Raw genomic sequence first — 27365 nt, forward strand, 5'->3', positions numbered from 1 at the left:
ACACTGGTCTCTGGAGAGGGGGGTTGACCGCGGGCAGACCCAGGACGAGGGGCAGCGTCTGTACACTGGTCTCGGGAGAGGGGGGCTGACCGTGGGCAGACCCAGGACGAGGGGCAGCGTCTGTACACTGGTCTCGGGAGAGGGGGGTTGACCGCGGGCAGACCCAGGACGAGGGGCAGCGTCTGTACACTGGTCTCGGGAGAGGGGGGTTGACCGCGGGCAGACCCAGGACGAGGGGCAGCGTCTGTACACTGGTCTCGGGAGAGGAGGGCTGACCGCGGGCAGACCCAGGACGAGGGGCAGCGTCTGTGCACTGGTCTCGGGAGGGGGGTTGACCGTGGGCAGACCCAGGACGAGGGGCAGCGTCTCTACACTGGTCTCGGGAGAGGAGGGCTGACCGCGGGCAGACCCAGGACGAGGGGCAGCGTCTGTGCACTGGTCTCGGGAGAGGGGTTGACCGTGGGCAGACCCAGGACGAGGGGCAGCGTCTGTACACTGGTCTCGGGAGAGGGGGGTTGACCGCGGGCAGACCCAGGACGAGGGGCAGCGTCTGTACACTGGTCTCGGGAGGGGGGGTTGACCGCGGGCAGACCCCGGACGAGGGGCAGCGTCTGTGCACTGGTCTCGGGAGAGGGGGGTTGACCGCGGGCAGACCCAGGACGAGGGGCAGCGTCTGTACACTGGTCTCGGGAGAGGGGGGCTGACCGCGGGCAGACCCAGGACGAGGGGCAGCGTCTGTGCACTGGTCTCGGGAGGGGGGTTGACCGTGGACAGACCCAGGACGAGGGGCAGCGTCTGTACACTGGTCTCGGGAGAGGGGGGTTGACCGCGGGCAGACACAGGACGAGGGGCAGCACCCTGGCACCTGCTCACACCCCGTGTCTGATGCCCACTTTCTGACCCACTGTTTTTAGAGTCAGTGTTATACAGCACCGGCCATCAATCCCTGTCTATTCTAATCCCATTTTCCAGCACTTGGTCCGTAGCCTTGTATGCTATGGCGTTTGCCACTGTTCTGCCCATCTAACCAACCCGTCTATATCGTCCTGTAGCCTGAGGCTTCCCTCCTCGCTATTTACCACTCCACCAATTTTCGTGTCATCTGTGAACTTACTGATCATGCCTCCTACATTCATATCTAAATCATTAATGTACACCACAAACAGCAAAGGACCCAGCACCGATCCCTGCGGTACACCACTGGACACAGGCTTCCAGTCACAAAAACAACCTTCGACCATCACCCTCTGCCTCCTGCCACTAAGCCAATTTTGGATCCAATGTGCCAAATTGCCCTGGACCCCATGGGCTCTCACCTTGACCAGTCTCCCATGCGGGACTTTGTCAAAAGCCTTACTGAAGGCTTTATTGAAGAATTCTTTCTCTCGAGGGATGTGAGTCAGGTTTTATTTGTGCAAGTTTCTTTAAGCAACAGTTGAGAGTGAATTGATTGTGTTCTCTGTCTCCTCGCAGGTCAGCAGGCTGACTGGAGCGGCTGTGTCTACACGCGGACGGTTCATGGCTCCAGAGGAGAAAGTACAAGCCACACTGGGGTATATACACCGACTAATGCGGGGCCCCTTCCCCCCCCACCCCGGCAACCCCTCCCCGAACTCACCGACCCAGGTCTGTCAGCTGGCCCCCTTCCTCCATTTCCTCCTCTTCGTTCTTCCTTGGGGCTCAGTGGGCAGCTCGCTTGCCGCTCAGTCAGAAGGTCGTGGGTTCAAGTCCTACTCCAAAGACTTGAGCACAAAATCCAGGCCAAGGCCTAGAGTCTGCGCTCTCGGGTGGACGGAAAAGATCCCGTGTCCACTATTTCGAAGACGAGCAGGGGGAGTTCTCCCCCGTATCCTGGGGCCAATATCCCTCAACCAACATCACTGTTGTAATAAAACTCACTACGCACTTGGTTCGAGTATAAAGCAAGGCTTTAATCAACTTGTTTCAAAACATGGAGGTCTAGTTGTACTTCACTAGTTCCCGTCTTACAAAATGTCCCTGAGCAAGCTGGGCCCACGCCCGAGTATTTATACTCCTTGGACGGCGCCACCAGCTGGCTGTCCAGTGTCATTTCATGAGTAGTTTCTTGATGATGAGATTTATAACAATCACTAAAACAGATTATTTAGTCATTATCACATTGCTGTTTGTGGGAGCTTGCTGTGCGCAAATTGGCTGCTGCGTTTCCTACATTACAACAGTGACTGACATGAATCAGTCATTCATGAAAGACTTATGAAATAATACTGGGCGGCCTGCGGGTGGCGCTGTCCAGGGAAAGTATAAATACTCGGGCACGGGCCCAGCTTGCACAGGACATTCTTTAACAGGAACTAGTGAAGGACACAACTAGACCTCCATGTTGTAAAACAGTTGATTAAAGCTTTGTTTAACGCTTAGACCGAGTGCCTAGTAGTTTCCTTACGTCAGTGACCACAGTTCAAAAAGTACTTCATTGGCTGTGAAGCGCTTTGGGACGTCCCGAGGTTGTGAAAGGCGCTATAGCAATGCCAGTTCGTTCCACAGTTCGGGCACGCTCCCGACAGCCTGCTGGAACCTCACTGAGGAGCCCCGTTCTGCGCACAAGCCCAGACGGTGAATGTTGGCGGGACATTCCACAACTCCAATCTGAATCTGGCCTCGCTCTCTCCCATCACCCGTGCCCAGGTACACTGCGGCCCGTCGTAGTTCCGACCGAGAGCCGCTCCCGTCCCGCAAACTGGGGGGCGTCAGAATCTCACCGGAGGGTGTAGCTCGGGCAGTGGCGGCTGGCCTGTACCATGCTAATACTCCGTTTCTTATTTCTCCCTCCAGCGATCGTGCGTTGTACCTGCACATTCAAGGACAGACTCGCGACGTCGTTGACAGTAAGTGTGTGGCTACGGAATGATCAGTCCTGGCTTATCTGCGATGGGCCGCCGAGTTCAGGCTGCACAGAAGCCCAGACTGGGTCCACTCTCTCTGTTCCGGGCGGTGCTCGTGCACGTTAGCCCGGGCCAGCAGTAGGTGCTCGGTGATCGCACTCCGCATCCGTGGGCAGGGGAGGGGGAAAGCGGCCAGGGCTCCTGCCCCCGCCCCTGGTCCATGGATTGTGATTGCTAACTTGGTGACCTCCCCGCTAGCGAGCGCCAGATTGTCGAGCGCGGGCGAGGCTAGCATGCGTCTTTAACCGGTAGCTGGTGTACGGAGACAGGATTGGGCGCCACTCTGGTGGCACAACCTGGCGGCGTTCGATGCCCAGGCTGTTGACATGGTGAATACCCAGGCCTGCGAGAGGCTGGAGGTCAGCCGAGGCCGGCGGCTCCCGTGCTGCAGCGACAGTCCGCACCGTCGGCGGGGGAAAGGAGCTAAGGGTTGATCTCGGTGTGAAATGCTTGCGCGGGACCACAGCGGGCTGAAAGAATCGGGCATCTGGAGGAGTGAGAAAGTGCAGCCTGTGCAGTCTCTGTGGCTCTGCTGATACTGTCCTCCGAGAGAAACTGGGCCGAGAACACAATCCCACTTCAAGTGAAAGCCGGGGATTTGCTGTGCAGCCCGACAGTAATCTAAATTCACATTGAATAGAGTCAGAAGGTCACAGGCTCCAGCCCCACTCCAGAGACTCGAGAGCGTAATTCAGGCTGACAGTGCAGTACTGAGGGAGCGCCGCACTGTCGGAGGGGCAGTACTGAGGGAGCGCCGCACTGTCGGAGGGGCAGTACTGAGGGAGCGCCGCACTGTCGGAGGGGCAGTACTGAGGGAGCGCCGCACTCGGAGGGGCGGTACTGGGGGAGCGCTGCACTGTCGGAGGGGCAGTACTGAGGGAGCGCCGCACTGTCGGAGGGGCAGTACTGAGGGAGCGCCGCACTGTCGGAGGGGCGGTACTGAGGGAGCGCCGCAGTGTCGGAGGGACAGTACTGAGGGAGCGCCGCACTGTCGGAGGGGCAGTGCTGAGGGAGTGCCGCACTGTCGGAGGGGCCGTACTGAGGGAACGCAGCACTGTCGGAGTGGCGGTACTGAGGGAGCGCCGCAGTGTCGGAGGGTCAGTATTGAGGGAGTGCCGCACTGTCGGCGGGGCGGTACTGAGGGAGCGCCGCACTGTCGGAGGGGCGGTACTGAGGGAGCGCCGCACTGTCGGAGGGGCGGTACTGAGGGAGCGCCGCACTGTCGGAGGGGCGGTACTGAGGGAGCGCCGCACTGTCGGAGGGGCGGTACTGAGGGAGCGCCGCACTGTCGGAGGGGCAGTACTGAGGGAGAGAGGAAAGGGAGAACAGCAGAGTGTTGCAGGATTGGTGTATTTGCGGACCTCCCGCTGTCTCTGCTAAGCAAATCCGGTGGAGTTTTGTCATTTGTATGCTGAGGTCCTACAACTCGTTTCTTTTCAGAGGCTGTTAACCGAATTAAAGAGATAATCGGGAGTGGAGTTGTTAAGGCGGTGAGTGCCTCGGCCTCGCCGTTCAACGGTCCGATGGTCACCGTGTACCACCAGCCAGCCCCGCACTCCACCTCCGCAAAATCACAGGCCGGGGTAAGTACAGCCGCACGTCGAAGGAAGTCTTTGTCTGAGGGTCAGCTCGAGTGCAGTGCAGTCATCACCCGGTCCTCTGTATCTAACCCGTGCTGTACCTGCCCCGGGAGTGTTTGATGGGACAGTGTAGAGGGAGCTTTACTCTGTATCTAATCCGTGCTGTACCTGCCCTGGGAGTGTTTGATGGGGACAGTGTAGAGGGAGCTTTACTCTGTATCTAACCCGTGCTGTACCTGCCCTGGGAGTGTTTGATGGGACAGTGTAGAGGGAGCTTTACTCTGTATCTAACCCGTGCTGTACCTGCCCTGGGAGTGTTTGATGGGACAGTGCAGAGGGAGCTTTACTCTGTATCTAACCCGTGCTGTACCTGCCCTGGGAGTGTTTGATGAGACAGTGTAGAGGGAGCTTTACTCTGTATCTAACCCGTGCTGTACCTGCCCTGGGAGTGTTTGATGGGACAGTGTAGAGGGAGCTTTACTCTGTATCTAACCCGTGCTGTACCTGCCCTGGGAGTGTTTGATGGGACAGTGTAGAGGGAGCTTTACTCTGTATCTAACCCGTGCTGTACCTGCCCTGGGAGTGTTTGATGGGACAGTGTGGAGGGAGCTTTACTCTGTATCTAACCCGTGCTGTACCTGCCCCGGGAGTGTTTGATGGGACAGTGTAGAGGGAGCTTTACTCTGTATCTAACCCCGTGCTGTACCTGCCCTGGGAGTGTTTGATGGGACAGTGTAGGGGGAGCTTTCCTCTGTATCTAACCCGTGCTGTACCTGCCCTGGGAGTGTTTGATGGGACAGTGTAGAGGGAGCTTTACTCTGTATCTAACCCGTGCTGTACCTGCCCTGGGAGTGTTTGATGGGACAGTGTAGAGGGAGCTTTACTCTGTATCTAACCCGTGCTGTACCTGCCCTGGGAGTGTTTGATGGGACAGTGTAGAGGGAGCTTTACTCTGTAGCTAACCCGTGCTGTACCTGCCCTGGGAGTGTTTGATGGGACAGTGTAGAGGGAGCTTTACTCTGTATCTAACCCGTGCTGTACCTGCCCCGGGAGTGTTTGATGGGACAGTGTAGAGGGAGCTTTACTCTGTATCTAACCGGTGCTGTACCTGCCCTGGGAGTGTTTGATGGGACAGTGTAGAGGGAGCTTTACTCTGTATCTAACCGGTGCTGTACCTGCCCCGGGAGTGTTTGATGGGACAGTGTAGAGGGAGCTTTACTCTGTATCTAACCCGTGCTGTACCTGCCCTGGGAGTGTTTGATGGGACAGTGTAGAGGGAGCTTTACTCTGTATCTAACCCGTGCTGTACCTGCCCTGGGAGTGTTTGATGGGACAGTGTAGAGGGAGCTTTACTCTGTATCTAACCCGTGCTGTACCTGCCCTGAGAGTGTTTGATGGGTGCAGTGTAGAGGGAGCTTTACTCTGTATCTAACCCGTGCTGTACCTGCCCTGGGAGTGTTTGATGGGTGCAGTGTAGATGGGGTACCCTTTACACGGTGCTGATGTGCCTGTGGGATCTGGAGGAGTAAGAAAGTGGAGCCTGTGCAGTTTTTGTGGCTCTGCTGATACTGTCCTCCGAGAGAAAATGGGCCGAGAGAACAACCCCACTTCGAGTGAAAGCCGGGGATTCGCTGTGCAGCCCGACATGAAATTTCGCACTGTAACACTTCCCCCCTCGCCACGGTCAGTTAGTGAGAGCCAGTCCTCAGTCTGTTCCAGCGGTTTGTGGTGCGTGGGTCAGGCGTACTGAGAGACTGTAGTTAGACTGCAGACTGGGGTAACTTTGCCTGTGCGTACTCGATGGTGGGACTCCCCGAAATAGAAAGATGTTCCATTTCAAACCATCAGCCCTGCCCGCCTACCATTCACTCCAAAAGCAGAGTACAATCCCACACAGACTATCTCCCAGTTGTGCGATTGTGATTGATCAGGAAAATGCAACAAGCCGGACCTCTTGGAATCTGGTCCACCTCCCCTCCTCCTCACCAGATCCCGATCCCCCCTCCCCTCCCCCTCACCAGATCCCGATCCCTCACCAGATCCCGGTCCCGCCTCCCCTCCCCCTCCCCCTCACCAGATCCTGATTCCCTCCCCCTCACCAGATCCTGATCCCCCCCCCTCCCTTCCCCCTCACCAGATCCCGAACCCTCCCCCTCCTCACCAGATCCCGGTCCCACGATCACTCCCCCTCCTCACCAGATCCCGGTCCCACCTCCCTCCCCCTCACCAGATCCCGGTCCCTCCTCCCCTCCCCCTCACCAGATCCCGGTCCCTCCTCCCCTCCCCCTCACCAGATCCCGGTCCCTCCCCCTCACCAGATCCCGGTCCCTCCCCCTCACCAGATCCCGGTCCCTCCCCCTCACCAGATCCCGGTCCCTCCCCCTCACCAGATCCCGGTCCCTCCTCCCCACCCCCTCACCAGATCCCGGTCCCACCTCCCCTCCCCCTCACCAGATCCCGGTCCCACCTCCCCTCCCCCTCACCAGATCCCGGTCCCTCCTCCCCACCCCCTCACCAGATCCGGTCCCTCCTCCCCTCCCCTCACCAGATCCCGGTCCCTCCTCCCCACCCCCCTCACCAGATCCCGGTCCCACCTCCCCTCCCCCTCACCAGATCCCGGTCCCCCCTCCCCTCCCCCCTCACCAGATCCCGGTCCCCCCTCCCCCTCCCCCTCACCAGATCCCGGTCCCTCCTCCCCACCCCTCACCAGATCCCGGTCCCACCTCCCCTCCCCCTCACCAGATCCCGTTCCCCCTCCCCTCCCCCTCACCAGATCCCGGTCCCTCCTCCCCTCCCCCTCACCAGATCCCGGTCCACCTCCCCTCCCCTTCACCAGATCCCGATCCCCCTCCCCTCACCAGATCCGATCCCCCCTCCCCCTCACCAGATCCTGATCCTCCTCCCCTCCCCCTCACCAGATCCTGATCCCTCCTCCCCTCCCCCTCACAGATCCCGACCCCCCCTCCCTCCCCCTCACCAGATCCCGATCCCTCCCCCTCCTCACCAGATCCCGATCCCCCCCTCCCCTCCCCCTCACCAGATCCCGGTCCCACCTCCCCTCCCCCTCACCAGATCCCGGTCCCCCCTCCCCTCACCAGATCCCGGTCCCACCTCCCCTCCCCTCACCAGATCCGGTCCCTCACTCCCCCTCACCAGATCCCGGTCCCACCTCCCCTCCCCCTCACCAGATCCCGGTCCCTCCTCTCCTCCCCCTCACCAGATCCCGGTCCCCTCCTCCTCCCTCCCCCTCACCAGATCCCGGTCCCACCTCCCCTCCCCCGCACCAGATCCCGGTCCCACCTCCCCTCCCCCGCACCAGATCCCGGTCCCACCTCCCCTCCCCCGCACCAGATCCCGGTCCCACCTCCCCTCCCCCGCACCAGATCCCGGTCCCACCTCCCCTCCCCCTCACCAGATCCCGGTCCCTCCTCCCCCTCACCAGATCCCGGTCCCACCTCCCCTCCCCCTCACCAGATCCCGGTCCCTCCTCTCCTCCCCCTCACCAGATCCCGGTCCCTCCTCTCCTCCCCTCCCCCTCACCAGATCCCGGTCCCACCTCCCCTCCCCCGCACCAGATCCCGGTCCCACCTCCCCTCCCCCGCACCAGATCCCGGTCCCACCTCCCCTCCCCCGCACCAGATCCCGGTCCCACCTCCCCTCCCCCGCACCAGATCCCGGTCCCACCTCCCCTCCCCCGCACCAGATCCCGGTCCCACCTCCCCTCCCCCGCACCAGATCCCGGTCCCACCTCCCCTCCCCCGCACCAGATCCCGGTCCCACCTCCCCTCCCCCGCACCAGATCCCGGTCCCACCTCCCCTCCCCCGCACCAGATCCCGGTCCCACCTCCCCTCCCCCGCACCAGATCCCGGTCCCACCTCCCCTCCCCCGCACCAGATCCCGGTCCCACCTCCCCTCCCCCGCACCAGATCCCGGTCCCACCTCCCCTCCCCCGCACCAGATCCCGGTCCCACCTCCCCTCCCCCGCACCAGATCCCGGTCCCACCTCCCCTCCCCCGCACCAGATCCCGGTCCCACCTCCCCTCCCCCGCACCAGATCCCGGTCCCACCTCCCCTCCCCCTCACCAGATCCCGATCCCCCCTCCCCTCCCCCTCACCAGATCCCGATCCCTCCTCCCCTCCCCCTCACCAGATCCCGACCCCCCCTCCCCTCCCCCTCACCAGATCCCGATCCCTCCCCCTCCTCACCAGATCCCGATCCCCCCCTCCCCTCCCCCTCACCAGATCCCGGTCCCACCTCCCCTCCCCCTCACCAGATCCCGGTCCCCCCTCCCCTCACCAGATCCCGGTCCCACCTCCCCTCCCCCTCCCCAGATCCCGGTCCCTCCTCCCCCTCACCAGATCCCGGTCCCACCTCCCCTCCCCCTCACCAGATCCCGGTCCCTCCTCTCCTCCCCCTCACCAGATCCCGGTCCCTCCTCTCCTCCCCTCCCCCTCACCAGATCCCGGTCCCACCTCCCCTCCCCCGCACCAGATCCCGGTCCCACCTCCCCTCCCCCGCACCAGATCCCGGTCCCACCTCCCCTCCCCCGCACCAGATCCCGGTCCCACCTCCCCTCCCCCGCACCAGATCCCGGTCCCACCTCCCCTCCCCCGCACCAGATCCCGGTCCCACCTCCCCTCCCCCTCACCAGATCCCGATCCCCCCTCCCCCTCACCAGATCCTGATCCCTCCTCCCCTCCCCCTCACCAGATCCTGATCCCTCCTCCCCTCCCCCTCACCAGATCCCGGTCCCACCTCCCCTCCCCCTCACCAGATCCCGGTCCCACCTCCCCTCCCCCTCACCAGATCCCGGTCCCACCTCCCCTCCCCCTCACCAGATCCCGATCCCTCCTCCCCTCCCCCTCACCAGATCCCGGTCCCACCTCGCCTCCCCCTCACCAGATCCCGATCCCTCCTCCCCTCACCAGATCCCGATTTCCCCCCTCCCCTCCCCCTCACCAGATCCTGATCCCTCCTCCCCTCTCCCTCACCAGATCCTGATCCCTCCTCCCCTCCCCCTCCTCACCAGATCCCGGTCCCACCTCCCCTCCCCCTCACCAGATCCCGATCCCTCTTCCCCTCCCCCTCACCAGATCCCGATCCCTCCTCCCCTCCCCCTCACCAGATCCCGGTCCCTACTCCCTCCCCCTCACCAGATCCCAATCCCAGTCCCACCTCCCCATCCCCGCACCAGATCCCGGTCCCACCTCCCCTCCCCCTCACCAGATCCCAGTCCCTGCTCCCCTCCACCTCACCAGACCCCGATCCCTCCTCCCCTCCCCCTCACCAGATCCCAGTCCCTCCTCCCCCTCACCAGATCCTGATCCCGGTCCCTCCCCCTCACCAGATCCCGGTCCCTCCCCCTCACCAGATCCCGGTCCCTCCCCCTCACCAGATCCCGGTCCCTCCCTCCTCACCAGATCCCTCAATCCCTTCTCTCCACACATTCTCCCAACTGCCCTTGTCCCGGTAACTCATCCCACGCCCTGTTCCCCATCTTTCTTGGTGCCATTGCGCTGATCCCAGTTGACGGTGGGATTGAGTTGTGAGGAGCGATGAATGGAAAAACGTGGCCATTCCAAGCTGGCGGGGGATTTCGAGGGGTTTTCCCGGACGTGTGCACGGTAGTTAATGGGATCGAAAGGGAATCCCGAGAAAGATTTGCCAGAACTGAGGGAGCAGGACAAGGAAGGGGGCTGGGGGCCAAACTCGCGATGGACAAGGGGCCTGATGCCAGGACATTGCCCTCTCAAAAAGTGATCAATAGGAGGGATGGCAGGGAAACCTCGCCAGAGAGTTGAGTGCTGGGATTGGGCGGGGTGCGTGGGCCGCAGGGTGTCCCTGGATGGATGAGCCCAGTTGCCCATCTTGCTCGGATCTCTCCAGTGATGCAACGTTGATTGACGGTAGCCAGATGTGCTCAGAGTTTCGACGCTCTGGTCCAGGCTATGTTGGAACGGCCGGTCCGAGTTAGCTTCAGTCTTCAGTTTCTCTCCTCACCCTCCGTCCTGTAGCCGATGGGCCTCTGGCTCTGAGGTTTCGGTTGCCGTCGCTCCCCCCCCCCCCCCCCCCCCCCCCCTTGGAGTCGAATGACCCAGCCTGACCTTTCCAGTCGCGTCCCATTCCCACCGGGGACCTCACCCACTGGGCTGACAGCTTGGTATGTGGTACCCGGGAAACAGGAGGAGGCCATTCAGCCCCTCGAGCCTGTTCTGTCATTCAACTCCATCTACCCGCCTTGGTTCTGTAACCCTTAATCCCCTTAACCCAACAAAAAATATCAATCTCCGTTTCAACATTTCCAATTGACCCTCGGCATCCACAGCTTTTTGGGGAGTGACATAAATCGTGCCATTCATGTGGAAGTGACTCATGAAATAATACTGAGCGGCCTGCGGGTGGCGCTGTCCAGGGAGAGTATAAATACTCGGGCGCGGGCCCAGCTTGCTCAGGACATTCTTTAACAGGAACTAGTGAAGGACACAACTTGACCTCCATGTTGTAAAACAGTTGATTAAAGCTTTGTTTAACGCTTAGACCGAGTGCCGGGTAGTTTGCTTACGTCAGGGAGAGAGTTCCAGATTTCCACCACCCTTTGTGTGAAGAAGTGCTTCCCGACATCACCCCTGAATGGCCTGGCTCTAATTTTAAGGTGACGCCCCCCCCTCCCTTGTTCTGGACTCCCCACCCCCCCCCCCCCCCCACCAGAGGAAATAGTTTCTCTCTCCACCCCATCGAATCCTTTAATCATCTTAAACACCTCGATCAGATCAGCCCTTAATCTTCGATACTCGAGGGAATACAAGCCCAGTCTGTGCGACCTGTCCTCGGAGTTTAACCCTTTCAGCCCCGGGTATCACTCTGGTGAATCTGTGCTTCCACCCCCCCCCCCCCCCAAAGGTTAATGTATCTTCCCTGAGGTGTGGTGCCCAGAACTGAACACAGTACAGATGCAGCACCACAACAACAACAACTACTTGTATTTATAGAGCGCCTTTAACGTACTAAACTGTCCCAAGGCGTTTCACAGGAGTATTCTAAGACCAAAAATTGACACCGAGCCACCTAAGAAATTATGACAGGTGAGGTCGGTTTTAAGGAGCGTCTTAAAGGAGAGAGAGAGGCGGAGAGGTTTAGGGAGGGAATTCCAGAGCTCGGGGCCCAGGCGGCTGAAGGCACGGCCGCCAATGGTGGAGCGATGGAAATTGGGGGATGCTCAAGAGGCCAGAATTGGAGGAGCGCAGAGATCTCGGAGGGTTGTGGGGCTGGAGGAGGTTACAGATACAGAGAGGGGCGAGGCCATGGAGGGATTTGAAAACAAGGGTGAGAAGTTTGAAATCATTGTGCTGCTTAATGGGGAGCCAGTGTAGGTCAGCGAGCACAGGGGTGATGGGTGAACGGGACTGGGTGTGAGTTAGGACACGGGGCAGTGAGCACGGGGTGAAGGGTGAACGGGACTGGGTGTGAGTTAGGACACGGGGCAGTGAGCACAGGGGGTGATGGGTGAACGGGACTGGGTGTGAGTTAGGACACGGGGCAGTGAGCACAGGGGGTGATGGGTGAACGGGACTGGGTGTGAGTTAGGACACGGGGCAGTGAGCACAGGGGGTGAGGGGTGAACGGGACTGGGTGTGAGTTAGGACACGGGGCAGTGAGCACAGGGGGTGATGGGTGAACGGGACTGGGTGTGAGTTAGGACACGGGGCAGTGAGCACAGGGGGTGATGGGTGAACGGGACTGGGTGTGAGTTAGGACACGGGGCAGTGAGCACAGGGGGTGATGGGTGAACGGGACTGGGTGTGAGTTAGGACACGGGGCAGTGAGCAGAGGGGGTGATGGGTGAACGGGACTGGGTGTGAGTTAGGACACGGGGCAGTGAGCACAGGGGGTGATGGGTGAACGGGACTGGGTGTGAGTTAGGACACGGGGCAGTGAGCACAGGGTGATGGGTGAACGGGACTGGGTGCGAGTTAGGACACGGGGCAGTGAGCACAGGGGGTGATGGGTGAACGGGACTCGGTGTGAGTTAGGACACGGGGCAGTGAGCACAGGGGGTGATGGGTGAACGGGACTGGGTGTGAGTTAGGACACGGGGCAGTGAGCACAGGGTGATGGGTGAACGGGACTGGGTGTGAGTTAGGACACGGGGCAGTGAGCACGGGGTGATGGGTGAATGGGACTGGGTGTGAGTTAGGACACGGGGCAGTGAGCAAGGGGCGATGGGTGAACGGGACTGGGTGTGAGTTAGGACACGGGGCAGTGAGCACAGGGGGTGATGGGTGAACGGGACTGGGTGTGAGTTAGGACACGGGGCAGTGAGCACGGGGTGATGGATGAACGTGACTGGGTGTGAGTTAGGACACGGGGCAGTGAGCACGGGGTGATGGGTGAACGGGACTGGGTGTGAGTTAGGACACGGGGCAGTGAGCACAGGGGGTGATGGATGAACGTGACTGGGTGTGAGTTAGGACACGGGGCAGTGAGCACAGGGGGTGATGGGTGAACGGGACTGGGTGTGAGTTAGGACACGGGGCAGTGAGCACAGGGGGTGATGGGTGAACGGGACTGGGTGTGAGTTAGGACACGGGGCAGTGAGCACAGGGGGTGATGGGTGAACGGGACTGGGTGTGAGTTAGGACACGGGGCAGTGAGCACAGGGGGTGATGGGTGAACGGGACTGGGTGTGAGTTAGGACACGGGGCAGTGAGCACAGGGTGATGGGTGAACGGGACTGGGTGTGAGTTAGGACACGGGGCAGTGAGCACAGGGGGTGATGGATGAACGTGACTGGGTGTGAGTTAGGACACGGGGCAGTGAGCACAGGGGGTGATGGGTGAACGTGACTGGGTGTGAGTTAGGACACGGGGCAGCTGAGTTTTGGATGACCAAGTTTATGTAGGGTGGAATGTGGGAGGCCAGCCAGGGGTGTGTTGGAATAGTCAAGTCTAGAGGTAACAAAGGCATGGACGAGGGTTTCAGCAGCGGATGAGCTGAGGCGGGGCGGAGATGGGCGATGTTACGGAGGTGGAAGTAGGCGGTCTTTGTTATGCTGCGGATATGTGGTCGGAAGCTCATTTCAGGGTCAGATATGACAGCAAGGTTGCGAACAGTGTGGTTCAGCCTCAGACAGATGTTGGGGAGAGGGATGGAGCCGGTGGCTGGGGAATGGAGTTTGTGACGGGGACCGACAACAATGGCTTCGGTCTTCCCAATATTTAATTGGAGAATTTCTGCTCATCCAGAACTGGGTGTCGGACAAGCAGTCTGACAATTTCGAGACCGTGGAGGGGTCGAAGTCTGTGTTACAAGTGACGGAATTCTTGGAATGCCCAGTTCACCACTCCGGGAATTGACCCACTCTCCCAGTCGGACACCCAGTGCCGCTCAGAATCACACACTGACGGCTCGGTATACCCAGAACATTGAACGCTGTCTTCATCAGACTGGTTGGCAGACAGGAAGCAAAGAGTTGGAGTCAACGGGTCTTTTTCCGAGTGGCAGGCAGTGACTAGTTGGGTACCGCGGGGATCGGTCCTCGGACCCCAGCTATTCACAATATATATTAATGATCTGGACAAGGGAACTAGATGTAATATCTCCAGGTTTGCAGACGACGCAAAGCTGGGTGGGCGTGTGTGCTGTGAGGAGGATGTCGAGAAACTCCAGTATGATTTGGACAGGTTGGGTGATTGGGCAGATGCAGTATAATGAGGATAAATGCGAGGTTATCCACTTTGGTGGCAAAAACAGGAAGGCAGATTATTATCTGAACGGCAATAGATTGGGAGAGGGGGAAGTGCAACGAGACCTGGGTGTCCTTGTGCACCAGTCGCTGAAGGTAAGCATGCAGGTGCAGCAGGCGGTTAAGAAGGCAAATGGTATGTTGGCCTTCATAGCGAGAGGGTTCGAGTACAGGAACAAGGATGTCCTGCTGCAGTTGTACAGGGCCTTGGTGAGACCACACCTTGAGTATTGTGTGCAGTTTTGGTCACCTTATCTGAGGAAGGATGTTCTTGCCATGGAGGGGGTGCAGTGAAGATTCACCAGGCTGATACCTGGCAGGAATGACGTATGAGGAGAGATTGGGTCGATTGGGCTTATACTCGCTGGAGTTTAGAAGAATGAGAGGGGATCTCATTGAAACTTATAAAATTCTAACAGGACTAGACAGACTAGATGCAGGAAGGATGTTCCCGATGGCAGGGGAGTCCAGAACCAGGGGTCACAGTCTAAGGATAAGGGGTAAGCCATTTCGGACAGAGATGAGGAGGAATTTCTTCAGCCAGAGAGTGGTGAACCTGTGGAATTCTCTACCACAGAAGGCAGTTGAGGCCAATTCATTAAATATATTCAAGAAGGAGTTGGATATATTTCTTAAGGCTAAAGGGATCAAGGGATATGGGGAGAAGGCAGGGACAGGGTACTGAATTTGGATGATCAGCCATGATCTCATTGAATGGCGGAGTAGGCTCGAGGGGCCGAATGGCCGACTCCTGCTCCTATCTTCTATGTTTCTATGAGTCTGCGTCTTCACCGATTCCTCTTCAGCCTTCGGTTCCCTGTGTCTATAATCGGTTCCTTCTCTTGCTCCACAGATGCATTACGTGCAAGATAAGGTCTTTGTGGGTCTGGAGCAAGTCATCGCAGCCTTTAATATTAAGGAGAAAGTGGAAGGTCCGGGCGGCTCGTACCTGCAGCACATTCAAGCGGAAACCGGCGCCAAGGTGTTCCTCCGCGGGAAGGGCTCGGGCTGCCTGGAGCCTGCGTCTGGGAGAGAGGCCTTTGAGCCAATGTACATTTATATCAGGTACATTCCCACCGATCGCCCAGTCTTTACACACACTGTGCACTGACCAGACGCGTCCAGTGAGATTCTTCACCCTGCACCCCAGATACTTCAGCGTTTCGCTTTATCTGTCCACTCCCAACGGGTTTGTTGGTGACCGTTTGCACACCAGAAACTTGGGGCAGCCTTGCAGGGAGTGTGAAAGCTGGCACAAGCGCGGTACAAGGGAAAGGAGAGCGAGATGGAGCTGTGCACGGGAGGAAACACTTGTCTCTGGACATGGGTTAGGACGGAGGTTTCAGTCTTGGATCTGCAGTCCCCGGAGGGTCCAGTTCCCCATTGCATGGATTCCAGAGGGAGCTTAACTCTGTATCTAACCCGTGCTGTACCTGCTCTGGGAGTGTTTGATGGGACAGTGTAGAGGGAGCTTTACTCTGTATCTAACCCGTGCTGTACCTGTCCTGGGAGTGTTTGATGGGACAGTGTAGAGGGAGCTTTACTCTGTATCTAACCCGTGCTGTACCTGCCCCGGGAGTGTTTGATGGGACAGTGTAGAGGGAGCTTTACTCTGTATCTAACCTGTGCTGTACCTGCCCTGGGAGTGTTTGATGGGACAGTGTAGAGGGAGCTTTACTCTGTATCTAACCCGCGCTGTACCTGCCCTGGGAGTATTTGGGGACAGTTGATGCGCTATCAATTACTCATAAAAGACGGAGAGTTAGGAGAGTAACTAAAAGGCTTTTATCAGCAAAGAACAGAGCATGCCTCTCGTGGTTGACTGGGTTCCAAGAAGGCAGGGGGCTGCAGAGCAATCACCTTTATACCTGGGCCTGTGGGTGGAGCCAGGGGCGGAGCCAGCAGAGACATGCTGAGGCATGCATAGGTACAACAGTGTGCAACAACAACGGTGAACAACAATAACAGTGGTTTACCACAACAGTGTAGAGGGAGCTTTACTCTGTATCTAACCCGTGCTGTACCTGCCCTGGGAGTGTTTGATGGGACAGTGTAGAGGGAGCTTTACTCTGTATCTAACCCGTGCTGTACCTGCCCTGGGAGTGTTTGATGGGACAGTGTAGAGGGAGCTTTACTCTGTATCTAACCCGTGCTGTACCTGCCCTGGGAGTGTTTGATGGGACAGTGTAGAGGGAGCTTTACTCTGTATCTAACCCGTGCTGTACCTGCCCTGGGAGTATTTGATGGGGACAGTGTAGAGGGAGCTTTACTCTGTATCTAACCCGTGCTGTACCTGCCCTGGCAGTGTTTGATGGGACAGTGTAGAGGAAGCTTTACTCTGTATCTAACCCGTGATGAACCTGCCCTGGGAGTGTTTGATGGGACAGTGTAGAGGGAGCTTTACTCTGTATCTAACCCGTGATGAACCTGCCCTGGGAGTGTTTGATGGGACAGTGTAGAGGGAGCTTTACTCTGTATCTAACCCGTCTTGTACCTGCCCTGGGAGTGTTTGATGGGACAGTGTAGAGGGAGCTTTACTCTGTATCTAACCCATGCTGTACCTGCCCTGGGAGTGTTTGATGGGACAGTGTAGAGGGAGCATTACTCTGTATCTAACCCGTGCTGTACCTGCCCTGGGAGTGTTTGATGGGACAGTGTAGAGGGAGCTTTACTCTGTATCTAACCCGTGCTGTACCTGCCCTGGGAGTGTTTGATGGGACAGTGTAGAGGGAGCATTACTCTGTATCTAACCCGTGCTGTACCTGCCCTGGGAGTGTTTGACGGGACAGTGTAGAGGGAGCTGAGTGGGCCGACAGTTGTAGTCTGCAGGGGGTGATGTCGGATGAGCCGTATGGTCTCTCACGGTCTCTTGCTGCGTAGATGATGTGGTACTGAGTCAGTGCGAGAGTTATTGCTAATGTCGATTTATCTTCCTTTTAGTCATCCCAAGTCAGAGGGACTGTCGGCTGCAAGGAAACTCTGTGAGAGCTTGCTGCAGACTGTGAGTATCACCTCAGTAATGGACTGAGTCACAGACCGTCTCCCTGTGGGTCTGTGTACCCACCCCCCGCCCCAATCCTGAAGATGTGACTCTGATGGACAGCAGTCACCTTCTCGTATCTCACTCGTGTGGGCCGTTCTTCACGTGTCCGTTCGGGCAGAGAGTGTGTCAGCACGGTGTTCAGCCATGGTTGGAATCACAGCGAGCGGGTCCTGTCCTCCGACAGACCGACGTGCCCGCTCAGGTGCAGGAACGCCCGGTGTTGTGGGTGCCGTGTCCAGCCGTTGCCCGTCACCGCTCGCTCGCTCCGGCTGTAATCCGCTGACCCAGCACAGACTGCGACCAACATCGCGCTCGGACAGTGCATTTACCCAGCAGCTTCTCCTGGAGCCTGCGGCCTGTCTGAAGGGAGCTGTGATTCTCGAGCTTGCTGCAGGATGTGGAACCTGTGCTATCTGATCTCTAAAATACATTTCCTTTCTGGCTTTGTTCAGGTTTACAATGAGCACACGCGGCTCCTGAGTCAAGTGAATTCTTCAGCCCTGCCACCTCAAGGTAACTCTTAGAATAAGAACAGGATGAAGCTCCTCTCCGTCTGGGCAAATCATAACTGAGGCCTTCCAACCCTGGTCAGATGTTTCCCCTCCGCTGTGGTCCTTCAGTGTCTGCCCAGGCGGTGGGCTCCCAGACAACAGGCGGGGTTTGAGGGTCCTCGGGAGATTATTCCTCTGGCTTGCTAATTCGGTGAAGTGCTTCTTCTCGGCTAAAGCCTCTCCGTGTGTGTGGTGTGTGCCTGAGGCTGTGTGGGTGGTGTGTGCCTGAGGCTGTGCGTGTGGTGTGTGTGCCTGAGGCTGTGCGTGTGGTGTGTGCCTGAGGCTGTGCGTGTGGTGTGTGTGCCTGAGGCTGTGCGTGTGTGGTGTGTGCCTGAGGCTGTGCGTGTGGTGTGTGTGCCTGAGGCTGTGCGTGTGGTGTGTGCCTGAGGCTGTGCGTGTGGTGTGTGTGCCTGAGGCTGTGCGTGTGGTGTGTGTGCCTGAGGCTGTGCGTGTGGTGTGTGTGCCTGAGGCTGTGCGTGTGGTGTGTGTGTCTGAGGCTGTGCGTGTGGTGTGTGTGCCTGAGGCTGTGCGTGTGGTGTGTGCCTGAGGCTGTGCGTGTGGTGTGTGTGTCTGAGGCTGTGCGTGTGGTGTGTGCCTGAGGCTGTGCGTGTGGTGTGTGTGCCTGAGGCTGTGCGTGTGGTGTGTGTGCCTGAGGCTGTGCGTGTGGTGTGTGTGTCTGAGGCTGTGCGTGTGGTGTGTGTGCCTGAGGCTGTGCGTGTGGTGTGTGCCTGAGGCTGTGCGTGTGGTGTGTGTGCCTGAGGCTGTGCGTGTGGTGTGTGTGTCTGAGGCTGTGCGTGTGGTGTGTGTGTCTGAGGCTGTGCGTGTGGTGTGTGTGCCTGAGGCTGTGCGTGTGGTGTGTGTGCCTGAGGCTGTGCGTGTGGCGTGTGTGCCTGAGGCTGTGCGTGTGGTGTGTGCCTGAGGCTGTGCGTGTGGTGTGTGTGCCCGAGGCTGTGCGTGTGGTGTGTGCCTGAGGCTGTGCGTGTGGTGTGTGTGCCTGAGGCTGTGCGTGTGGTGTGTGTGTCTGAGGCTGTGCGTGTGGTGTGTGTGCCTGAGGCTGTGCGTGTGGTGTGTGTGCCTGAGGCTGTGCGTGTGGTGTGTGTGTCTGAGGCTGTGCGTGTGGTGTGTGTGCCTGAGGCTGTGCGTGTGGTGTGTGTGCCTGAGGCTGTGCGTGTGGTGTGTGTGTCTGAGGCTGTGCGTGTGGTGTGTGTGCCTGAGGCTGTGCGTGTGGTGTGTGTGCCTGAGGCTGTGCGTGTGGTGTGTGTGCCTGAGGCTGTGCGTGTGGTGTGTGTGCCTGAGGCTGTGCGTGTGTGGTGTGTGCCTGAGGCTGTGCGTGTGGTGTGTGTGCCTGAGGCTGTGCGTGTGGTGTGTGTGCCTGAGGCTGTGCGTGTGTGGTGTGTGCCTGAGGCTGTGCGTGTGGTGTGTGTGCCTGAGGCTGTGCGTGTGGTGTGTGTGCCTGAGGCTGTGCGTGTGGTGTGTGTGCCTGAGGCTGTGCGTGTGGTGTGTGTGCCTGAGGCTGTGCATGTGGCGTGTGTGCCTGAGGCTGTGCGTGTGGTGTGTGCCTGAGGCTGTGCGTGTGGTGTGTGTGTCTGAGGCTGTGCGTGTGGTGTGTGCCTGAGGCTGTGCGTGTGGTGTGTGTGCCTGAGGCTGTGCGTGTGGTGTGTGTGCCTGAGGCTGTGCGTGTGCCTGAGGCTGTGCGTGTGGTGTGTGTGCCTGAGGCTGTGCGTGTGGTGTGTGTGCCTGAGGCTGTGCGTGTGGTGTGTGTGCCTGAGGCTGTGCGTGTGGTGTGTGCCTGAGGCTGTGCCTGTGGTGTGTGTGCCTGAGACTGTGCGTGTGGTGTGTGCCTGAGACTGTGCGTGTGGTGTGTGTCTGAGACTGTGCGTGTGGTGTGTGCCTGAGGCTGTGCGTGTGGTGTGTGCCTGAGGCTGTGCGTGTGGTGTGTGTGTCTGAGGCTGTGCGTGTGGTGTGTGTGCCTGAGGCTGTGCGTGTGGTGTGTGTGCCTGAGGCTGTGCGTGTGGTGTGTGCCTGAGGCTGTGCCTGTGGTGTGTGTGCCTGAGACTGTGCGTGTGGTGTGTGCCTGAGACTGTGCGTGTGGTGTGTGTCTGAGACTGTGCGTGTGGTGTGTGCCTGAGGCTGTGCGTGTGGTGTGTGCCTGAGGCTGTGCGTGTGGTGTGTGTGTCTGAGGCTGTGCGTGTGGTGTGTGTGCCTGAGGCTGTGCGTGTGGTGTGTGTGCCTGAGGCTGTGCGTGTGGTGTGTGTGCCTGAGGCTGTGCGTGTGGTGTGTGTGCCTGAGGCTGTGCGTGTGGTGTGTGCCTGAGGCTGTGCCTGTGGTGTGTGTGCCTGAGGCTGTGCGTGTGGTGTGTGCCTGAGGCTGTGCGTGTGGTGTGTGCCTGAGGCTGTGCGTGTGGTGTGTGCCTGAGGCTGTGCGTGTGGTGTGTGCCTGAGGCTCTGCGTGTGGTGTGTGCCTGAGGCTGTGCGTGTGGTGTGTGTGCCTGAGACTGTGCGTGTGGTGTGTGTGCCTGAGGCTGTGCGTGTGGCGTGTGTGCCTGAGGCTGTGCGTGTGGCGTGTGTGCCTGAGGCTGTGCGTGTGGTGTGTGCCTGAGGCTGTGCGTGTGGTGTGTGTGCCTGAGGCTGTGCGTGTGGTGTGTGTGGTGTGTGTGTCTGAGACTGTGCGTGTGGTGTGTGTGTCTGAGGCTGTGCGTGTGGTGTGTGCCTGAGGCTGTGCGTGTGGTGTGTGTGCCTGAGGCTGTGCGTGTGGTGTGTGTGCCTGAGGCTGTGCGTGTGGTGTGTGTGGTGTGTGTGTCTGAGACTGTGCGTGTGGTGTGTGTGTCTGAGACTGTGCGTGTGGTGTGTGTGGTGTGTGTGTCTGAGACTGTGCGTGTGGTGTGTGTGCCTGAGGCTGTGCGTGTGGTGTGTGTGCCTGAGGCTGTGCGTGTGGCGTGTGTGGTGTGTGTGTCTGAGACTGTGCGTGTGGTGTGTGTGTCTGAGGCTGTGCGTGTGGTGTGTGCCTGAGGCTGTGCGTGTGGCGTGTGTGCCTGAGGCTGTGCGTGTGGTGTGTGTGTCTGAGGCTGTGCGTGTGGTGTGTGTGCCTGAGGCTGTGCGTGTGGTGTGTGTGCCTGAGGCTGTGCGTGTGGTGTGTGTGCCTGAGGCTGTGCGTGTGTGCCTGAGGCTGTGCGTGTGGTGTGTGTGTCGTGTGTGTCTGAGGCTGTGCGTGTGATGTGTGTGCCTGAGGCTGTGCGTGTGGTGTGTGTGCCTGAGGCTGTGCGTGTGGTGTGTGCCTGAGGCTGTGCGTGTGGTGTGTGTGCCTGAGACTGTGCGTGTGGTGTGTGTGCCTGAGGCTGTGCGTGTGGTGTGTGTGCCTGAGGCTGTGCGTGTGGTGTGTGCCTGAGGCTGTGCGTGTGGTGTGTGCCTGAGGCTGTGCGTGTGGTGTGTGTGCCTGAGGCTGTGCGTGTGGTGTGTGTGCCTGAGACTGTGCGTGTGGTGTGTGTGCCTGAGGCTGTGCGTGTGGTGTGTGTGCCTGAGGCTGTGCGTGTGGTGTGTGTGCCTGAGACTGTGCGTGTGGTGTGTGTGCCTGAGGCTGTGCGTGTGGTGTGTGTGCCTGAGGCTGTGCGTGTGGCGTGTGTGCCTGAGGCTGTGCGTGTGGTGTGTGCCTGAGGCTGTGCGTGTGGCGTGTGTGCCTGAGGCTGTGCGTGTGGTGTGTGTGCCTGAGGCTGTGCGTGTGGTGTGTGTGCCTGAGGCTGTGCGTGTGGTGTGTGTGCCTGAGGCTGTGCGTGTGGTGTGTGTGCCTGAGGCTGTGCGTGTGGTGTGTGTGCCTGAGACTGTGCGTGTGGTGTGTGTGCCTGAGGCTGTGCGTGTGGTGTGTGCCTGAGGCTGTGCGTGTGGTGTGTGTGCCTGAGACTGTGCGTGTGGTGTGTGTGCCTGAGGCTGTGCGTGTGGTGTGTGTGCCTGAGACTGTGCGTGTGGTGTGTGTGTCTGAGACTGTGCGTGTGGTGTGTGTGCCTGAGACTGTGCGTGTGGTGTGTGTGTCTGAGGCTGTGCGTGTGGTGTGTGTGTCTGAGACTGTGCGTGTGGTGTGTGTGTGGTGTGTGTGTCTGAGGCTGTGCGTGTGGTGTGTGTGTCTGAGACTGTGCGTGTGGTGTGTGCCTGAGGCTGTGCGTGTGGTGTGTGTGCCTGAGGCTGTGCGTGTGGTGTGTGTGTCTGAGGCTGTGCGTGTGGTGTGTGTGCCTGAGGCTGTGCGTGTGGTGTGTGTGCCTGAGGCTGTGCGTGTGGTGTGTGTGTCTGAGACTGTGCGTGTGGTGTGTGTGCCTGAGGCTGTGCGTGTGGTGTGTGCGCCTGAGGCTGTGCGTGTGGTGTGTGCGTCTGAGACTGTGCGTGTGGTGTGTGTGTCTGAGGCTGTGCGTGTGGTGTGTGTGCCTGAGGCTGTGCGTGTGGTGTGTGCGCCTGAGGCTGTGCGTGTGGTGTGTGTGCCTGAGGCTGTGCGTGTGGTGTGTGCCTGAGGCTGTGCGTGTGGTGTGTGTGCCTGAGGCTGTGCGTGTGGTGTGTGCGCCTGAGGCTGTGCGTGTGGTGTGTGCCTGAGGCTGTGGTGTGTGTGTGCCTGAGGCTGTGCGTGTGGTGTGTGTCTGTGCGCTCTCCCAGTCCGCTCTAAACACTCTTCCCTCTTTCCCAGGTTACCAGCAGGTGCCGGGAGCTGTGTGCCAGCAGCCTTATTACCCAGGCCCCGGTTACCAGGCCAGCTATCCAGTGGGCCCCGTCCCACTGCAACCCTCCCAAAGCTCATACCCGAGGCATTGCGGGTCCGATCCCGCGCCCTTCCCAGTCTCGGGGACAGCACAGCAGCTCGGCATTCCCGGACAGGTAGGTCAATGCAACAGGATCGCGATTGGGAACTCAATGGAAGAGTCAAGGCCCACAGCAGTTGGGGGAGTGGGCCAGGCCGCGTCGGGGGCCGTCCTGTCTGGGAGCTTGGTGCTGCCTTCAGTTGCGGATAAGCTCCTGTTGCTAAAATGTTGGCATTCAGTCGCCACCTGCTGGTGTTTAGTTGCGAATGACACGTGCTGCGAGGTTCTGTGCCGTGAATCTCCGGGCTGTAGCGGGGCAGCACAGGGAGCGGACAGTCCCACTGCTGGGCAGCGAATCAGGGGGAAGGTCGGGCTTGGCTGTGAGGCCCTCCTTGGTTGAATAGCTTGCTGTTCTCGCTGTCTCGGCCCGTGAAGACTGGTCAGTTCAGTGAGGTACCGAAGGATGCCTGCCTGCCTGTGGGGTGAGGGGGGAGGGGGGAGAAGGGGGTCCAGTAGCTAATACCGCCCCCATTCTGCAGTCTGCTACGCCCCGATTAAAAAGGTGTCTTGTTTCCCGTTTGTGTCTGTGACAGAACCCTGCGGTTGGCGGCTACGCGCCGCCGCTGCCCATGAACAACGCGGCAGGTTACGGCGGGATGTTGGCTGCAGCGAGAACCCCGGGCCCCCTCCCGCCACCCCAGGGCCAGAAGAGGCGCTTCACCGAAGAGAGCGAGGAGGAGTCGGCACTGTTGGGGTACCAGGTGGGAGATGCGCCCTCACCCGCGGCGGGATTGCGAAAGGCGGCAGAACCCGCGCGCGCGCTCTGGGGGCTTGCTGGGCCGCGGTGGCCGCTGGTAGACTGTTAGCCTGTACTCGCACTGCGCCGGTGCTCCGCTCCGCAACCTTTGAGCCCCCGCTGCAAGGAAAGATCTTTACTTTCTTCTCCCACTTCGTTTCGATCCCCCCCCCCCACCCACCCACCCACCCGCACCCACCCAGGATGTGGCACGGCCTCGCCAGCTGGCGGGAGATGCTGAGGGTGCCACCCAGGCTCGGAGTGTCGCCCCCGTCCTGGGACTCGAGCACCTCGCTGAGGCCGGCGCCCCACTGCAGCACCGAGGGAGAGCTGCCCTGTCAGAGGGGCGGTGCGCGAGACACGGTTTAACTACCGGTCTGACTTATCGTGGCTGCTTTCATCTGGTCCCGAGGAAAGGGCCTTCTCTCAGCCCTGCCCTGCCCCGCCCCAATGTCAGAGCTCATTGTGTGTGTGTGTGTGTGTGTGTCCCGGGGGGGCGCCTTCCGCGTTTGGTGTAAACAATGAACGTGACAGCGTGAGTCCTTGCTCCGGTCCAGGCCCAGAGAGCGCGGCGAGAGCTGGACTGGCGAGCATTATCTCAGTGCCTATTGTAGCCGGGGGGGTCTCCAGTAACAGAGCGAGTTCGAGGGCTCATTGACTGCCCAACTTGCATCTCTGGCTTTTTAATAGAGGCAGCACGGATATCCTGAAAAGCTGCATCCCTCGTCAGTACACACACCCTGATATTGCCGTGGATTCCAAGCTGTTAGAATGCTGCTGTGGAAGACAGCCACTGGTGTTAGAGAGCCCGGGAGCTCCCTCTACACTAACATAAGAAGTAGGAGCAGGAGTAGGCCATACGGCCCCTCGGGCCTGCTCCGCCATTCAATATTATCATGGCTGATCCGAACCTAGACTCACGTCCACTTCCCTGCCCTCTCCCCGTAACCCCTAATTCCCTTATCAGCTAGGAAACTGTCTATCTCCGTTTTAAATTTATTTAATGTCGCAGCTTCCACAGCTCTCTGAGGTAGCAAATTCCATAGATTTGAAGAAGTTTCTCCTCATCACAGTTTTGAAACGGCAGCCCCTTATTCTAAGATTATGCCCCCTAGTTCTAGTCTCACCCATCAGTGGAAACATCCTCCCCGCATCCACCCGATCAAGCCCCCTCACAATCTTATATGTTTCGATAAGATCGCCTCTCATTCTTCTGAATTCCAATGAGTAGAGGCCCAACCTACTCAACCTTTCCTCATACGTCAACCCCCTCATCTCCGGAATCAACCGAGTGAACCTTCTCTGAACTGCCTCGAGAGCAAGTATATCTTTTCTTAAATATGGAAACCAAAACTGTACGCAATATTCCAGGTGTGGCCTCACCAATACCCTGTATAACTGCAGCAAGACTTCCCTGTTTTTATACTCCATCCCCCTTGCAATAAAATCCAAGATTCCATTGGCCTTCCTGATCACCTGCTGCACCTGCATACTAACCTTCTGTGTTTCATGCACCAGGACCCCCAGATCCCTTAGTACTGTAGCACTTTGCAGTTTCTCTCCATTTAGATAATAACTTGCTCTTTGATTTTTTCTGCCAAAGTGCATAACCTCACACTTTCCAACATTATATTGCATCTGCCAAATTTCTGCCCACTCACTTAGCCTGTCTATGTCCTTTTGCAGGTTTTTTATGTCCTCCTCACTCACTGCTTTCCCTCCCATCTTTGTATCGTCGGCAAACTTGGATACGTTGCACTCGGTCCCTTCCTCCAAATCGTTAATATAGATTGTAAAGAGTTGGGGTCCCAGCACTGACCCCTGCGGAACACCACTAGTTACTGATCGCCACTATCCCATCAAACACTCCCTCTACACTGTCCCATCAAACACTCCGGGGCAGGTACAGCACGGGTTAGATACAGAGTAAAGCTCCCTCTACACTGTCCCATCAAACACTCCCGGGGCAGGTACAGCACGGGTTAGATACAGAGTAAAGCTCCCTCTACACTGTCCCATCAAACACTCCCAGGGCAGGTACAGCACGGGTTAGATACAGAGTAAAGCTCCCTCTACACTGTCCCCATCAAACATTCCCAGGGCAGGTACAGCATGGGTTAGATACAGAGTAAAGCTCCCTCTACACTGTCCCATCAAACACTCCGGGGCAGGTACAGCACGGGTTAGATACAGAGTAAAGCTCCCTCTACACTATCCCCATCAAACGCTCCGGGGCAGGTACAGCACGGGGTTAGATACAGAGTAAAGCTCCCTCTACACTGTCCCATCAAACACTCCCAGGGCAGGTACAGCACGGGTTAGATACAGAGTAAAGCTCCCTCTACACTGTCCCATCAAACACTCCGGGGCAGGTACAGCACGGGTTAGATACAGAGTAAAGCTCCCTCTACACTGTCCCATCAAACACTCCGGGGCAGGTACAGCACGGGTTAGATACAGAGTAAAGCTCCCTCTACACTATCCCCATCAAACGCTCCGGGGCAGGTACAGCACGGGGTTAGATACAGAGTAAAGCTCCCTCCACACTGTCCCTACTCCGGGGCAGGTACCGCCCTGGCAGTGTTGCAGGTCTGTAGCCAGCTGCTAGCGGTATTGTCTCGTGTCACTGAATCATGTTGCGCACTCCACGGACCAGGGTTTGTGGTGCTGGTCTGGTCTGTGTGTTGAAGGATCCCGGGAGAGGGGTGGGTTGGGGGGGGGCGGGGGGAGATCAGGCGATGGTGTTGCTGTAAGCTGCATTTCCTGCGGGCTCTCTTCCTGTGCCCCTGGACTGAAACGGTGCCAGAAGCCCGGGCCTGGAAGCAGCCTTACCCGCAGGCTGTGAAATCTGGCACACGGCCGGGAGCTCTCGTTTAGTTTGGGTGTTAGTCGCGGTCCCGGAGCGAATGGCCGTGCAGTTGACGGCGCCCCTTTGACTAGACTTACGGTAGTGAGCGTGTGTTCACGTCTGCAGCCTAGCAACAGGATGTTGCGGTGGGAGTGCTGTTACTGCTGCTAATGCTGCTGCTTTCTTCTGCTCATAGCATGGACCCATTCATATGACTAATTTAGGTACAGGGTCCCCTCAGAGCGGGCGAAGTGGAGCTGGTGTGATCTTCGCTGATTCCTGTGGCAGGGAGAAGGAGAGGGACAGGTGGGTGTCTGCGTCGTTGTGTATTTTAAAATCTGGGCCGGTTCCGGGAAACATCTGCCCGCGGTGGTTCTGATCCCTGCGGGCGGTGCCAATCACCGCGGGTCTTCCCACGCCGAGTGAGCTGACTTCACCCAGTGCGGCCCCCCGCCCCTCACATGCTGGGCTGGGGTCTCTGACGCCGAGGAGTGTTTCTGCGGAGAATTGACGACGCCAGGTGTCGGTTTCCTTGGTGCTCGATGGTCCGTGCCGGCCCCCCGCTCTTCCTGCGATGCTGAACGGCCATGGGCTGCCTCGCCATTGGAGCCGAGCCCGGTCGGATCCTCGCCTGGCGACCGCTTTCCATCAGGAGCGGGAAGCCGAGCTCGTGCGTCCCCCTCCGACCCAGGCCACCGCGAGCCCCCCGCTGCCGCCGCCTGGGCTCAAATCGGTTCACTCCGCACAGACGGGGAATGGTTCCGGCTCCTTCCCGTCCTGTGGGGCTCAGTACCGTGTTTGCCAGTGCATTGGCGCCCTGGTGAGCTGGTTCGGGGGCTTCGAGGTTACATGTGGGAACCAGGAATAACTTTAGTGGATAGTCTGCGTTTGAACTTCCATAAGAATTAGGAGCAGGAGTCGGCCATTCGGCCCCTCAAACCTGCCCCGCCATTCAGTGAGATCGTGGCTGATCTGATCTTGGCCACTTTCCCGCCCTCGACTCCCCTCAAGCTCCCATTGGGGATTTGTCATTCTCATTCCGTGACGCTGAATATTTTTTGTTGTATCTCTGCTCGAGAAGTATTTCTGAGCCTGGTTCACTGCT

The 27365-nt window shown here is 58.9% G+C and overlaps 1 protein-coding gene and 1 non-coding gene across 2 annotated transcripts in view; both read left to right on the forward strand.

The window, feature by feature from the left end:
* Positions 1 to 1447: 1447 nt before the first annotated feature.
* Positions 1448 to 27365, forward strand: part of LOC147086381 (KH homology domain-containing protein 4-like) — a 41040-nt gene continuing 15122 nt past the window's right edge. Inside the window, exons 1-9 of the mRNA XM_085978451.1 lie at positions 1448 to 1553; positions 2815 to 2867; positions 4365 to 4507; positions 15102 to 15313; positions 17189 to 17249; positions 17744 to 17804; positions 22505 to 22692; positions 23210 to 23377; positions 26457 to 26566. Of these exons, the coding sequence (XP_085834577.1) occupies positions 1519 to 1553; positions 2815 to 2867; positions 4365 to 4507; positions 15102 to 15313; positions 17189 to 17249; positions 17744 to 17804; positions 22505 to 22692; positions 23210 to 23377; positions 26457 to 26566 (1031 nt within the window). The 5' untranslated portion in view covers positions 1448 to 1518. The remainder of the gene's footprint in view (positions 1554 to 2814; positions 2868 to 4364; positions 4508 to 15101; positions 15314 to 17188; positions 17250 to 17743; positions 17805 to 22504; positions 22693 to 23209; positions 23378 to 26456; positions 26567 to 27365) is intronic.
* Positions 6021 to 6153, forward strand: LOC147086382 (small Cajal body-specific RNA 4). Its single transcript, XR_015075761.1, has one exon.

Source organism: Somniosus microcephalus, unplaced genomic scaffold (genome assembly GCF_052327205.1).
Source record: "Somniosus microcephalus isolate GS21.2 unplaced genomic scaffold, FLI_Smic_1.0 unresolved_chr7, whole genome shotgun sequence".
Classification (NCBI taxonomy): domain Eukaryota; kingdom Metazoa; phylum Chordata; class Chondrichthyes; order Squaliformes; family Somniosidae; genus Somniosus; species Somniosus microcephalus.